Source organism: Schistocerca serialis, chromosome 1, assembly GCF_023864345.2.
Source record: "Schistocerca serialis cubense isolate TAMUIC-IGC-003099 chromosome 1, iqSchSeri2.2, whole genome shotgun sequence".
In the NCBI taxonomy this organism is placed as follows: Eukaryota; Metazoa; Arthropoda; class Insecta; order Orthoptera; family Acrididae; genus Schistocerca; species Schistocerca serialis.
This window is the reverse complement of record NC_064638.1, coordinates 214,198,303-214,212,939: the sequence shown is the minus strand read 5'-3', so window position 1 is coordinate 214,212,939 and position 14,637 is coordinate 214,198,303. Positions and strand designations below refer to the sequence as shown.

At 43.0% G+C, this 14,637-nt stretch overlaps 1 protein-coding gene across 1 annotated transcript in view; it reads left to right on the top strand.

Annotated features, from left to right (window-relative positions):
- LOC126460424 (protein sidekick-2-like) overlaps positions 1-14,637 on the top strand; it is a 1,057,356-nt gene that overhangs the window by 917,621 nt on the left and 125,098 nt on the right. The window contains exon 9 of the mRNA XM_050095916.1: positions 11,950-12,080. Within this exon, the coding sequence (XP_049951873.1) occupies positions 11,950-12,080 (131 nt within the window). The remainder of the gene's footprint in view (positions 1-11,949; positions 12,081-14,637) is intronic.

Here is a 14,637-nt window from a genome sequence, read left to right as displayed (position 1 = left end):
TTTTATAGCTTCATACTTCGTGACTAACATCGAATGGCTTATCACTTAGCGACACGGTATGGTGTACAAAGTTTATTTAAGAACTGGATGGAAGGAAGAGCTTGGGTGGATCTATTTATCTAACGTCGCAACAAAGCCAAAATAGTGAAGGCTGAGAAACACGAAAGAGAAAATAGAAATGCAAATGTACGAAAAAAGCAGAAATACGAGGGCAGTTCAATAAGTAATGCAACACATTTTTTTTCTCGGCCAATTTTGGTTGAAAAAACCGGAAATTTCTTGTGGAATATTTTCAAACATTCCCGCTTCGTCTCGTATAGTTTCATTGACTTCCGACAGGTGGCAGCGCTGTACGGAGATGTTAAAATGGCGTCTGTAACGGATGTGCGTTGCAAACAACGGGCAGTGATCGAGTTTCTTTTGGCGGAAAACCAGGGCATCTCAGATATTCATAGGCGCTTGCAGAATGTCTACGGTGATCTGGCAGTGGACAAAAGCACCGTGAGTCGTTGGGCAATGCGTGTGTCATCATCGCCGCAAGGTCAAGCAAGACTGTCTGATCTCCCGCGTGCGGGCCGGCCGTGCACAGCTGTGACTCCTGCAATGGCGGAGCGTGCGAACACACTCGTTCGAGATGATCGACGGATCACCATCAAACAACTCAGTGCTCAACTTGACATCTCTGTTGGTAGTGCTGTCACAATTGTTCACCAGTTGGGATATTCAAAGGTTTGTTCCCGCTGGGTCCCTCGTTGTCTAACCGAAGACCCTAAAGAGCAAAGGAGAACCATCTGTGCGGAATTGCTTGCTCGTCATGTGGCTGAGGGTGACAATTTCTTGTCAAAGATTGTTACAGACGATGAAACATGGGTTCATCACTTCGAACCTGAAACAAAACGGCAATCAATGGAGTGGCGCCACACCCACTCCCCTACCAAGAAAAAGTTTAAAGCCATACCCTCAGCCGGTAAAGTCATGGTTACAGTCTTCTGGGACGCTGAAGGGGTTATTCTGTTCGATGTCCTTCCCCATGGTCAAACGATCAACTCTAAAGTGTATTGTGCTACTCTTCAGAAATTGAAGAAACGACTTCAGCGTGTTCGTAGGCACAAAAATCTGAACAAACTTCTCCTTCTTCATGACAACGCAAGACCTCACACAAGTCTTTGCACCCGAGAGGAGCTCACAAAACTTCAGTGGACTGTTCTTCCTCATGCACCCTACAGCCCTGATCTCGCACCGTCGGATTTCCATATGTTTGGCCCAATGAAGGACGCAATCCGTGGGAGGCACTACGCGGATGATGAAGAAGTTATTGATGCAGTACGACGTTGGCTCCGACATCGACCAGTGGAATGGTACCGTGCAGGCATACAGGCCCTCATTTCAAGGTGGCGTAAGGCCGTAGCATTGAATGGAGATTACGTTGAAAAATAGTGCTGTGTAGCTAAAAGATTGGGGAATAACCTGGTGTATTTCAATGCTGAATAAAACAACCCCTGTTTCAGAAAAAAAATGTGTTGCATTACTTATTGAACTGCCCTCGTATAATTCAGATCAGCCACAGGTAAATGAACTAGCCACGCCACTAATTGATGGAATTGGGTGATTCATACTTCAATATTGAAAGAAAGCCAGACGCTAACGATGCAAAATGCGCTTTTTGTAGAGAAAATTTTTCTGATTACGTGTAAGGGAAGCTATAGGTGATGTGTAATAAATGGGCACACAGCGAAAGTATGTAGACTTACCAAGACATATTTTATATTTGCGACATTTGTCAATAGGACAGAAGGTTTTAAATCATGTGACCATAGGTTTTGATTAACCAGAGTTGTATAAACATAAAAATAGCCTTGTTATTTTTCAAGTGCATGTAGAAAGTTTATCGCATTGTAGTCTGTAGATGAATTATTCCTCGTTTGTTTTACTAATTTTTTCAGTGAGAACATTTTTAACATTAGCCCAAATTTACACCACAGTTCTAATTTGTGCCAACGTACCAATACCTTTTTTTATTCCAAAATAAAAAATGTAAGAACATGTTACACTTCGCCATTATTGTTTAAAGTGGGATACTTCAAAGTATTATTTATAGCAACATTCTTTAATTTACATTCAGCACGTTGTGAGTTATATCTTATAACCCTGAAGGGAAGCCTTAGTTTACATCATTTCCTTTACATAATAATATCCCACATGAAGCACTGCCGAATGGCTTATTCAGAAAATTCAAGGTAACTTTGAAAAAGCAGAGTACGAAATATGATTTTCCTTTGGGAGATGCTAATTACAGGACACACTGCCTGCATACCTCAGCTCCATTAATTCTGCAGGCTACAGAAACCAAACTCTCCTGTGTGCAGTCGGCGCCGCTATCGGAGCGCAGTCAACAAAAGTAAAACGCCAACGCACTTTCCCGTTGCTCGTTCGCACTCCCGTTCAGCGGCTCAATGCTCGCTATCTTCTGGACACCGGTAGAGGTGGATGCGGCTCCCTTTGATGTCGCCAGCTTCCTCTAGTCCCCAATGAGAATACTGCCTGGTGAGCCGTCTCCACCTGTTGAGTGTGGTAGGACTCCCACTGTGCCGTGATTATCGCGGCTAATCTCCCCTGTGGACGCATGCTTCCTCTTTAACCTTTTCCATTTTACTTGTGGACGACCGTGCCATCGTAACGTCAAAACATGTCACAGTCCTGATTCAGACACATATTCTGTATGCTCAGTATCGAGGTGTAAAGAAAGTTTGAGAAAAAGCATCCGAGGATAGTATATATCACAACCTCAGACAAAATTGCTTATATCACCCAAGTAAGGTGCAGGTTTGAGCTGTAAAATATGAGCCCAGAGATCCGTTGCTGATGCAGTTTCCCTTCAAAGAACTGTCACTGGCGTTATAACTTTAAGGGTATCCTGAAGCCCCGGGAACCATGGTAAGAATTTTGCCGTCAACTTACCTACAGCTTTGTTATGTTTTGAAAAATTTCTCAGGTATACATGAATCCCTTTATCATGGTTGTATCCCGCTTTGGGCTACTTGAATTATTTTCCTCGCCTAGTGGTACTTCTACTGAATCTCTTCTCGCTAGTAAATTGGCAGTAGATCATAAATTCCATAGGGGAGGCCCTTAACGTAGTCCTTACGTCAGAATCCATACATCTCCTCACGAATTTTAGGTAAGATTTTGTATGTCCCGAATATGCCTGTCCATAGGCGACAGCAAGATATACCTGAATGAGCTCAGCAGAAGCTACGGTGATAATGCCTTTCCCTGCATACCTATTTCTCACCCATGAAAAAACATCGCTATGCCTCTTCTCTTCTGGCCTACCCACTTATTACCTGCCCATGATTTCATCTTTCTCTTGGTATCTACTGATATCCTGAAACAGAATTTGTAACCTCTCTAAAATTGAATTAATCACACTAGAATTCGTTATACATTTCCACATTCTCTTGGTTCCTATTCCCTCAGAATTATCCTCAAACACTCTGTACTCTAGATTTGCAATTATATTTTCCTCCATATAGAAAAAGATGCTGGGCCTTCAGTTCGCACACCTAACAGCTGTTTTCCAATGGTGCCCATTCACAACAGGGAGAGAATACAGGTTACCTACCACCTTGATCTTCTTGCAATAGGAGCTGCAATGATAGTGAAAGAAAAAACAGTCTGGAAAATGAATTGCCTGTAACCTCTTCAGTGGAGATAGCACTCTCCCTTTCAGAAATTTAATAAATGAATCTTTTCCCTCCAGTGCTAACTGAACCGCTGTACTGGCAGTACCTATATCAAGTTGTCCGCTCCCTCTCCTCCCCCCTTCCACAGAAATCGTTCTCCCAATACCTGGTGAAGCTTTTGCAGGCAGCGCAGCAGCACAGTTCTGTCCGCAAATAGTAATCTCATCTTCTAATTCACCCTTATGAAGCCACCATATCCTGGGAACGTAACAGCTACGATACAGAAGCAGACAGAAACAAATTCTCTCAACTTTTATTTTTACTTGCCAACTAGGCCATCCACACACAAACACACACACACACACACACACACACACACACACACATTGCTACCAATGACACGGAAGATTATTGCAACAAACATGATTTGTAGCGGGGAAGTACCTGTGACGTGTGCGGACACAAACATATTTTCCTAGATGACACAAATATATTACAGAACCAAAACTGACTTACAACATAATTCGCATATACATAAAAATGTGATTTGTATTAAGAAATAATAAGACAAGAACGAAACATAAGAAATGGCTCTGAGCACTATGGGACTTAACATCTAAGGTCATCAGCCCCCTAGAACTTAGACCCACTTAAACCTAACTAACCTAAGGACATCACACACATCCATGCCCGAGGCAGGATTCGAACCTGCGACGGTAGCGGTAGCGCGGTTCCAGACTGAAGCGCCTAGAACCGCACGGTCACACCGGCCGGCGAAACATGAGAAACAGCAGTAATAAATTAGGAATAAAATACGATAAAAGACTGAAACTTCGGCAACACAGGAATTCCCACCCGCAAGCACTTCAAAATTCCGTAAGGGAACTAAAGTAAATATTCACTTCACATTAAGAACTACTGTGCAGCACGTCAAGCAATTCAGTGTAACTTTGGTAAAGCATAGAACTCACAGCTATATGTGAGCGTTTAAACAAATTGAAGTATCTTGAGTACGGGGCCCACAACACTGCCGTCGCACTTCTACCAACTTTATTCAGCATGATTTACAAATCAAACCGACGGGAACATGACATCAGCACTTCACCCAGCAACCGGTGCTGCTCTCTGTGCTGTCCACTCAACACAGCGGCACTATACTGCCCCACAGCTCACTCATACTCCTGCTAAGCTGATAGCAGTCAACCGCCAAGCTAAGTACGGAGGACTCAGAACAAGGCAGAGACGCTACCCGTACACTTCAACCACAGCAATTCTACAGGTACCTGAAGTCAAACAGACTAAAACACTGCGTCCGAACTCCTACTGCCTTGGTTTTGTCGATACAACACGATGCGCACAGAAGTACTCCTTTAGTCACGCGCCCTTCAACTAAGCCGTTCCCAGTGAGACCCTGGCCAACACCATCTGTATGATAGCTTCCTCCTGGCACTTGTGGCGCTGGCGGCAGATCACTTTCATCTCCACAGGGCCCACTTGGCTGCAGCGAGATGTCTGCAGATTAATTGTCACCTTCTTAGTGGAGCATAACTTCTACAGCGCCATGATGATCAAGGCACACCTACAAAAAGTTTAACGTTAATCATTGAGTAAAACGTTACCCAACGAACAATAATCAAAGAGGAAATTTCGCCTGCTATTAAATTGTACTTTTTGCAGGTGATACATCCATGCACATGTAAAACACACACTGCCTGCTACAGCAATAGTGGTCCTGTCACGATCCCTTGCGGTACACCTCACGCTAGTGTCCGTTGCTCCAAACGGTCGAAACACTGCCCGTTGTTGTAACGGTAAGTGTCAAATTGAAATGCAAAATGAATACTTAATATTTATTAACTAAATTTCACAAATTCCGAGAATCTAAGATAACAACATTATGTAACAAGTACGCCCAATACATACGCTGACTCGGCAATTTACATAAAATTCTATGAGTAACTCCCTCCACTCATTGGCAATTAACTTTCGTCCACTGATTGAAGGTAGACGGTAGTGTATGAACGTTCGTGACCACCAACTTAAACAGGCTGCTCATCTGTAAAACAGATATAAAATTACAATACCTGTAACTAATATATTCCCCTACAGTAGAATTCCTTTTAATGTCCCTCAAATCCACTGAAAAGTCAACGAAACTGGTACACCTGCATTATATCGTGTAGAGCCCCCGCGAACACACACAACTGCCGCAACACGACTTGACATGGAGTCGACTAATGTCTGAAGTAGTGCTGGAGGGAACTGTCACCATGAATCCTGCAGGGTGGTCCGTAAATCCGTAAGAGTATGATGGGTGGACATCTCTACTGAACAGTACGTTGCAAGGGATCCTAGATATGCTGAATAATGTTCATGTCTGGGGAGTTTGGTAGCCGGCGGAAGTGATGAAAATCAGAAGCGGCTTCCCGGGTCCACTCTGTAGTAATTCGGGACGTGTGGGGTGTCGCATTGTCCTGCTCTACTTGCCCACGTCCGTCGGAAGACACAATGGATTTGAACGGATGCCGGTGATCATAGAGGATGCTTACGTACGTGTCACCTGTCAGAGTCGTATCTAGACGTATCAGGGGTCCCATATCACTCCAACTGCACACGCCCACAGCATTACGGCGAATCCACCAGCTTGAAAAGTCCGCAGCTGACATGCAGGGTTCATGGCTTGATGAAGTTGTCTCCATGCCCGTACACGTCCATCAGCTCGATACAATCTGAAACGAGACTCGTCCGACTAATCAACATGTTTCCAGTCATCAACAGTCCAATGTCGTTGTTGCCGGGCCCAGGCGAGATGTAAAGCTTTGTGTTGTGCAGTCATCAAAGGTATACGAGCGGGCATTCGGCTCTGAAAGCCGATATCGATGGTGTCTCGTTGAATGGTTTGCACGCTGAGACTTGTTGATGGCCCAGCATTGACACCTGTGGCAATTTGTGGAAGGGCTGTACTCTCACGTTGAACGATTATCTTCAGTCGTTCGTGGTCCCGTTCTTGCTGGCTCTTTTTACTGTTGCTGTTAGGTCGCGCGGGATGCCACTTTATAAATGCCTCATTTATTTGATACGACCTAAAATACGTAAATATGATTAATTGATTAGTAACAGGGATTAAAAAAAATTGCTATATTGTAACGAATGTCCGTCGTCTGAGATTTTACTTATTTTAATTAATTTCCTCGTGAGTCGTAATGTACACATGAGTGACTCATTCCTGAGACAATACCTCAGCACAGTATGGGGTAAAGACGGCTATAGTACTTAGGACAGGTAAAGAGGGACAGTTCGTTTAATTTTCCTATGGAACTGTTGGAGGTAAGTGTCGAAGATTCAGAAATGTTCAAAAAGACTTTTTGGTTTTGGAAGCAAGTTCCGTGACAATAGATGCGCGTGCTCCTATACAGTGAAATAGTTCGTGTTTTCTATATGTATTATTTAAGACAAGTGACAAATTTATTTGCATATATTAACAAACGCATATTGTGACATTTAATTGCTACAGCCCTGATGAAACGGTTTTATTTTAGCCTTCGAAGTCAAGTGTTTATGAACTGCTTACGTTATATAATTTCGTATTCAGAAAACATTTAGCATATGCGTCCAAACGGGCATATTTTGTAATATATTCAGCTTGTTTAAAGACAATGGAACTTATAAGACAAAATTATTTCATAAAATAAACTTACCAAGGCATTAGTGTACTAACATCTTGGTGAAAAGTTATGTTCGCTAATGTATGTTAAGAGGTTATCGAGGTTTTTAAGGAAGTCATTGCACCAAAAATGGGATTCCCAACCTATGCAACAGTTATAGTATACTGTAAGGAAGGGAAATATGCCGTTTGCTACAGCACACAGGGAACACACTTAAATGAAGAGTTCTTAAGGAACCCTGTCTATTTTTGGGAACTTGAAATATGTATTCAACGAACAGGAAGAAGTTTCTAGCCATATATTTGTTACTGAACCAAATCATTATGACATTTCAGTAACTGATTTATGCCACTTGGCACTACAGCGTGCAAAGCGAAATAAACTACCTCATCCATTCCACAAACGGAAAAAGATAGCAGACAAGAACTTAGTTCACAGTTTAATTGGATACATCAAAATATAATACTTGGAAAATTAGATTCTACTTCATTTCAGTCTTATTTTTCTTTTCTCTGCCTCCAGCCACGTTATCCTATCTATCGGGAAAAGTGCTCATTCGGAGATTTTCCCTTGAGCTCACGCTCTAGTACAAAAGGAGAATTTGAATAAAAATACGTGTTCGGGTCCCGGTCGGGGCACACATCTTCAATATCTGTTCAGTTACCTTATTATGTTTACATTCCGGACCTTCACAAATACGCCTACAAAGTGTACATACAATTATAGTTCACAGTGACGAAGAAACAGCTGTCTGATGACAATGCAGAATAACAATGGCGCGATCAGTTACACACATTAAAGTACTTACGTCTACTTTCCCCACAGAATTATTCTTTTCTACTTGAGGTCTAGAACAATATCATGTCACAAACAACGAAATGTTTCTTATATCTTTCTATGCGTCTACAGCCAGACAAGCCACCGTCTGATGCATGGTGAAGAGACTATTATAATTTTGTTTCTTCTCCTCCTTGTTCCGTTCGCAGATGAGAGACTGCAATAAATTTTGTCGTTACCCCCTAAATGAGCCCGAATTTTTCTGATATAAGTGGAGTGGTTATAACCAGAGGGATGTATCGGAGTGTGTACGCTCGGCAATGTGTTAGATTTTCCCCAATGCACAAAATGTTCCTTGAAACATAGACCACTGCATTTTAAAAATCTCTGTGAAACGCACGGTGACTAAACAAATTCAAAACGAGTCGACAAAATCACCTCTGAGTTTTATCTCTCTCTTCAGTTGATTCAGTTTTGTAAATGTCTCAGTCTGACGAACAGTCCTCAAGAGTTGGCTTTCGTCGGTGAACCGCCCTTCTTTAGAACTCTTACAGACTCGTAAACCTGCCTACCAACCCAATGGACAGAGCTGCTGTTCCACATTAAATTACTCCGAACCACCAGATTCCTGACGTTAGTGTACAGAGGTCTGCATTATCCCCGATTTTTACCGGCGAGTCCCGCTCGACCCTCTGGCTCTCGGGAGTACGCGGCCGAGCGTCCTCTTCCACCGGCTGTGGGCAGCCGATCGCCAGCGCTGGCCGAGTGCGCCAAACGCTCGGCCGGTCGCCAGTAACCGGTGGACTCAGTACCAGCGAGCGGCGCTTCGTAATACTCCTTGAGATCAGAGGCCACCGCTTCACATTAACCACTCACTTATTTCTTTTACAAATGTCTTTCGTTGTTTACTACCAGTTCTATTACCTAAACAATACACTTGAATATGTTACATTTGATGTTTGTTAATATCTTGCAGACTACTGGAGTTTCGCCTTTAAGGTTATCATGTATTCCAGTAATTGTAACGTTAAAAGCTGTAATGTCTTTATTTATATTTTGTTCCGTTCGGTAGACAAACGGGAACCCAGTAGACTATGTGTAGCCTATCTCCAAACTCGGCCACGTATACGTTGTACTAACATTGAATGCAGGATCGGAAAGGAACGACAGAGTTAAAAGTAATACTCACGAAATTTTGTTGCACAAACGTTAATTTCTGAACAAATTATGACCTGTAAATAACATTACAAGTGAATCATGACTATACAATTCTTTTTTCGTCATTGGTTCTCCCTGATACACAGGCGTCATTTGTGTTCCTTGAGCTATTACTACAGCTGGCGGTTTGAACTTCTTACTGTGAAGTCAATGAAAGTGGAACCATACATTTCCTTCCTTGTGATTACGTGGTATGTTGTGAATACTTACGTAATTGTGATGGATCAATAAGAGATCATCCACCTTGTCTGATACCAGGCACGATCTTTTGCTGGACAGCAGGTGACCGGCCTGGCTACAATTTCTCTCGCAAGCAGCACTGGTGGCAGGAATACAGAGAACTCTTCTGGCTACTACCGACAGCCTTGGAAATAACTCCGCGTGCGTCTTCCACCACTGTAAAATTTGTCCTTCGGCACAGCTACAGTCGGATTTGGAGAGCGAAAGGTACCTGTCGAGTTCATTGGTAGTAACTGTGTGTCCATCTTCGTCGTCCTCATCCAAACTCCAGTCCATCCTGGACTTTTTCATGGGAAGAACTTGGTCACTGTTTGCTTGAATGGACTCTAAACATGAATGATATAACATGAAGATATATCTGTCACCTTCCAATATGTATACACCGTTGTTAGAATTACTGGTTACTAAACGACTATATTTACGGTGACATTTTATATATATCGCACAAATTACATCAAAACGCATTGTGGAATGTTAAAGCTGAGAAACTTTTCCCAAATATCACATTGTAGACGTAATAAATGTTGATCTAGCGAAAGATGGCAGATTAGACAAACAAACATTCGTTTACTAATCGGTTTCCGTGAATGAACCTTACCATTTACGGGCAGTTCCGAGTACAATCGTCGAACTTCAGCATACGCTGCTTGCTTTTCTTCTGCTGTGAGTTTCTTCAAATGACGCCGTGATGGCCATAGAACAGTGGCAAAGTAATGGATAGCCTCAATATTGCACTTCCCTGTGATGAAGTATGCTGCTCTCCTTTTTATTTTCGCCATGAGCTGAAAAGGAAACCCAATATACATAACTGCACTCTGATAATTCAACAGTTGCATAAAGGATCGTAACCTATAGAAAGTGTTCATACTTCGTTATCACTGTCTATTGGTTCACAATGATGTAACAGACTCTTGTACCACGGCGGCACACGTTCCAGCTTTGTTACCTTTGCAGTTTCCAAATCCAAACTCGCTTCTTTAAAGGGGGTTAGAAAAGCGACAAGTCAAAAAATTTCTCTTCTTGTAGTTATCAGACCACAGATAAGCGTCTAAAGCGCACATTTTGTTCTTTAAGACACATATTAGCTCGGGCACCATTGTCATCCGTACTTTGTCAGTCTTTTCTTTAATATGCCGCGATACAGTGGTAGGGTGCGAAAGAACATCTTCTATACTGACTTTTCCGTAAGTAGCGCCAACATTGATGAGCTCCCGCGAATAATTCTTGAAGCCAATCTTACTACAAGTATTTAACGGTAGGAAATCTATTCCACTCATATCGACCAACCTATCAACAACTTTCTTTATGCTACTTGGTACTGCAAGTGGCCGGTGGACTTCTGATCCGCATTTACTTTTGCAGTGCCGAATCATACCTGTTGTGCTTGACTGGTACAAAGTGTGGTATCACATGTGGTACATTGCACGAAATAAGCAGAAGCCTGCTTGACAGGATCCACTACAAGTGCAAACGATTTCCAAGCTTCACTTTTCGCCTCCTCTTCCGACATGTCTTTCCTCTTCAGGACTAATGAGCCGCTCCTAATTCTCTCCACAATACTTCTCTTCGTTTCATGAATGGAACGTTTACGACCTATGCTTGGTTTATCCACAACGCTGTCAGCGCTGCTCAAAGCCAGGTCGTCAACTGCGTTTACACACAGTTTCTAATGCGATTCGGCACTGTAGAGCACGCGGCGGTTGTACTGTCACCGGCCGAGATTGTGACTACGCTGGAGCGCCCGGCAGTGCTCGACAGTCCAACCGATAACCGAGAGGTGGAGGAGAACCCGCCACATGGTGCATTAGACGGCCACAGCCGTATCGCAGCCGACGAGCAGCAGCACGAAATGGGAAATGCTCGAGCGGTTGTTTTCATCGAAATGCAGAGCTCTATTAGTGTAATGGTACTAAAATAGAACCATATCGGACTTCGTATTTAAATAGTATCCATTGACAGATTCCTAATGGCACTCTTTATTTCCTATTAGAGAGGTATCTAAATGATTTGATTTAATTTTTTGTGACCTCATCCCATTATATTGCAGCTGATCTGATTTATCCCCACAAATACTTTTCACTGATAACAGAATGTACCAATACTCAGTAATTTACTGCTTCATATCTCGGTGTGAGTGTAGAAATATAATCAGCGATAGTTTTCCAATATATAGCAGCCTGAGTTAAAATGTTTAGAGCGACAAATTTATAGATAATCTGACTTACTGCAATAAATTCATATTGAGAAAAGTTGTTAGAAAATATTTATTAAAGAAACAGCAATGTGTGTTTCTTTAAATGTTTATATATGTGTAAGCCATACCCTTTGCTGTGTATCAGCTGTGTCAGCCGGTGCCGTGTGTTCAGACAGCCCCGTCGTGTCTCTGGAGCTGGGCAGCAACATCAACGGCAGCGCCATCCGCGAAGGCGTCGACGTTTACTTCGAATGCAACGTGCGCGCCGACCCCTGGATACACAAGGTCATCTGGAGGCACAACGTGAGTACCCGGCAAATTTACCGTTCTCTGTATGTCGTACACACCTTCATCTGCAAGGCCCCTAATCTCTGTAACGGAGGTAGTCCACTAAGGTTTTTTACGATTCTAGAACCAATCACTCCCTTCGGCTGCCAATGACATAAAATCCTCATTTGTGAGGCGCTCGATAGAACAATACGATTCTCATTTTACCTTGACCATAAACTATGTTACGTGGTTTATATACTGAAGAGCCAAAATTTTATGACAACATCCTTGCCATCATGATGGTCCAAATGAAATTAAATTATCATGTGGCATTACTGACCGAGATCCGGTTATGCCGCTGCATGATCCAATGTTTCTATTTGACGCCACCTCGGTCCTTGTGATGAAAATGAGAAGAAATGATAAGGACACTACAAACATTGAGATACTGATCGAATAACACCGCCGATCCTGCCGGAAATCGAACCCAGGACTCAGCGAGCAACAAACAGTGACGCTAATCACTGGCCTACGAGCTACGGGCTCAGGTTAGGCAAGTTTGGTGTACGCGGCCAGCGGTCAGAAGTTGCTTGGGGAGTAAAAGGACCAGGTAATGGGAAATTGAACACTATTCATAACAATAACAAACGTTATTAAATTTCCTGGTGCCGCGATACATAGATGATAGGATAATGGTTTTGACCAAACAATTACAAAGGTCAGTTGCTTCAGTACAGTAAGCCTTCTCCGCAGTGACAAAAAATGTGTGTTAATTCCTAAGGGACCAGACTGCTGAGGTCATCGGTCCCTAGCCTTACACACTACTTAAACTAACTTATGCTAAGAACGACACCTGCACCCATGCCCGAGGGAGGACTCGAACCTCCGGCGGGAGGGGCAGCGCAGTCCGTGACACCATGCCACAAACCGCGCGGCCACTCCACGAAGCCGCAGTGACATATCGGTGACAGTATTCCATCCCCGATACCACCCACCAGTCTAGATGCACCACAGAAGACACTGATTGGTTAATGCAAGCACTGGGTACCTCTAAGATACATATACGAAGGTGTCTTAGGACATGTATTAAAGTATAAGTCTGCCAGAGCTGTGGCCTAGTTTACACTGTGTTTTCAATATGTGCAACAAGGCTGGGCTGATTTTGTGTATGTTTTGTGACTATGCCACCATCCTTCAGGTTTCTCTTCACTTAGAATCTGCCTGGCCTATATTTGCATGTAAGACACTGATCTGTTAGCTTTCTTGAGCGTGCTCTCGTCGATGGTGTAAAATACTTTTGTTGTAAACACGTCAGGAACTATACTAACTCTCGTCAGCACTTCAGATGTGCAATTGTTTCCGATATTGTAACATAAAACTGCATCATAGGCACCTATTTTGAGTACCTCAAGCCTACAGAACGACGTTTTTGAGCATCTAATCCAATTTCAGTTATTGAGGCTTTCATTTGCATTTTGTGTCTTTCCGTGATGACACTCCTTCAGTAAATCAGGGTTTGCAAGAAAACTGAATGGGGGCTTAATTGCATTCATAACTGATTCTGGTAATGAGTGTTTATCCGAATATGCCTCATTTCTGTCCTTGAACTTACATCTACATCTACATCTACACCCATACTCCGCAAGCCACCTGACGGTGTGTGGCGTAGGGTACCCTGAGTACCTCTATCGGTTCTCCCTTCTATTCCCGTCTCGTATAGTTCGTGGGAGAAGGATTGTCGGTATGCTTCTGTGTGGGCTCTAATCTCTCTGATTTTATCCTCATGGTCTCTTCGCGAGATATACGTAGGAGGGAGCAATATACTGCTTGAATCTTCGGTGAAGGTATGTTCTCGAAACTTTAACAAAAGCCCATACCGAGCTACTGAGCGTCTCTCCTGCAGAGTCTTCCACTGGAGTTTATCTGTCATCTCCGTAACGCTTTCGCGATTACTAAATGATCCTGTAACGAAGCGCGCTGCTCTCCGTTGGATCTTCTCTATCTCTTCTATCAACCCTATCTGGTACGGATCCCACACTGCTGAGCAATATTCAAGCAGTGGGCGAACAAGCGTACTGTAACCTACTTCCTTTGTTTTCGGATTGCATTTCCTTAGGATTCTTCCAATGAGTCTCAGTCTGGCATCTGCTTTACCGACGATCAACTTTATATGATCATCCCATTTTAAATCACTCCTAATGCGTACTCCCAGATAACTTATGGAATTAACTGCTTCCAGTTGCTGACCTGCTATTTTGTAGCTAAATGATGAGGGATCTTTCTTTCTATGTATTCGCAGCGCATTACACTTGTCTACATTGAGATTCAATTGCCATTCCCTGCACCATGCGTCAATTTGCTGCAGATCCTCCTGCATTTCAGTACAATTTTCCATTGTTACAACCTCTCGATACACCACAGCATCATCTGCAAAAAGCCTCAGTGAACTTCCGATGTCATCCACAAGGTCATTTATGTATATTGTGAACAGCAACGGTCCTATGACTGCGGCACACCTGAAATGACTCTTACTTCGGAAAACTTTTCTCCATTGAGAATGACATGCTGCGTTCTGTTATCTAGGAACTCT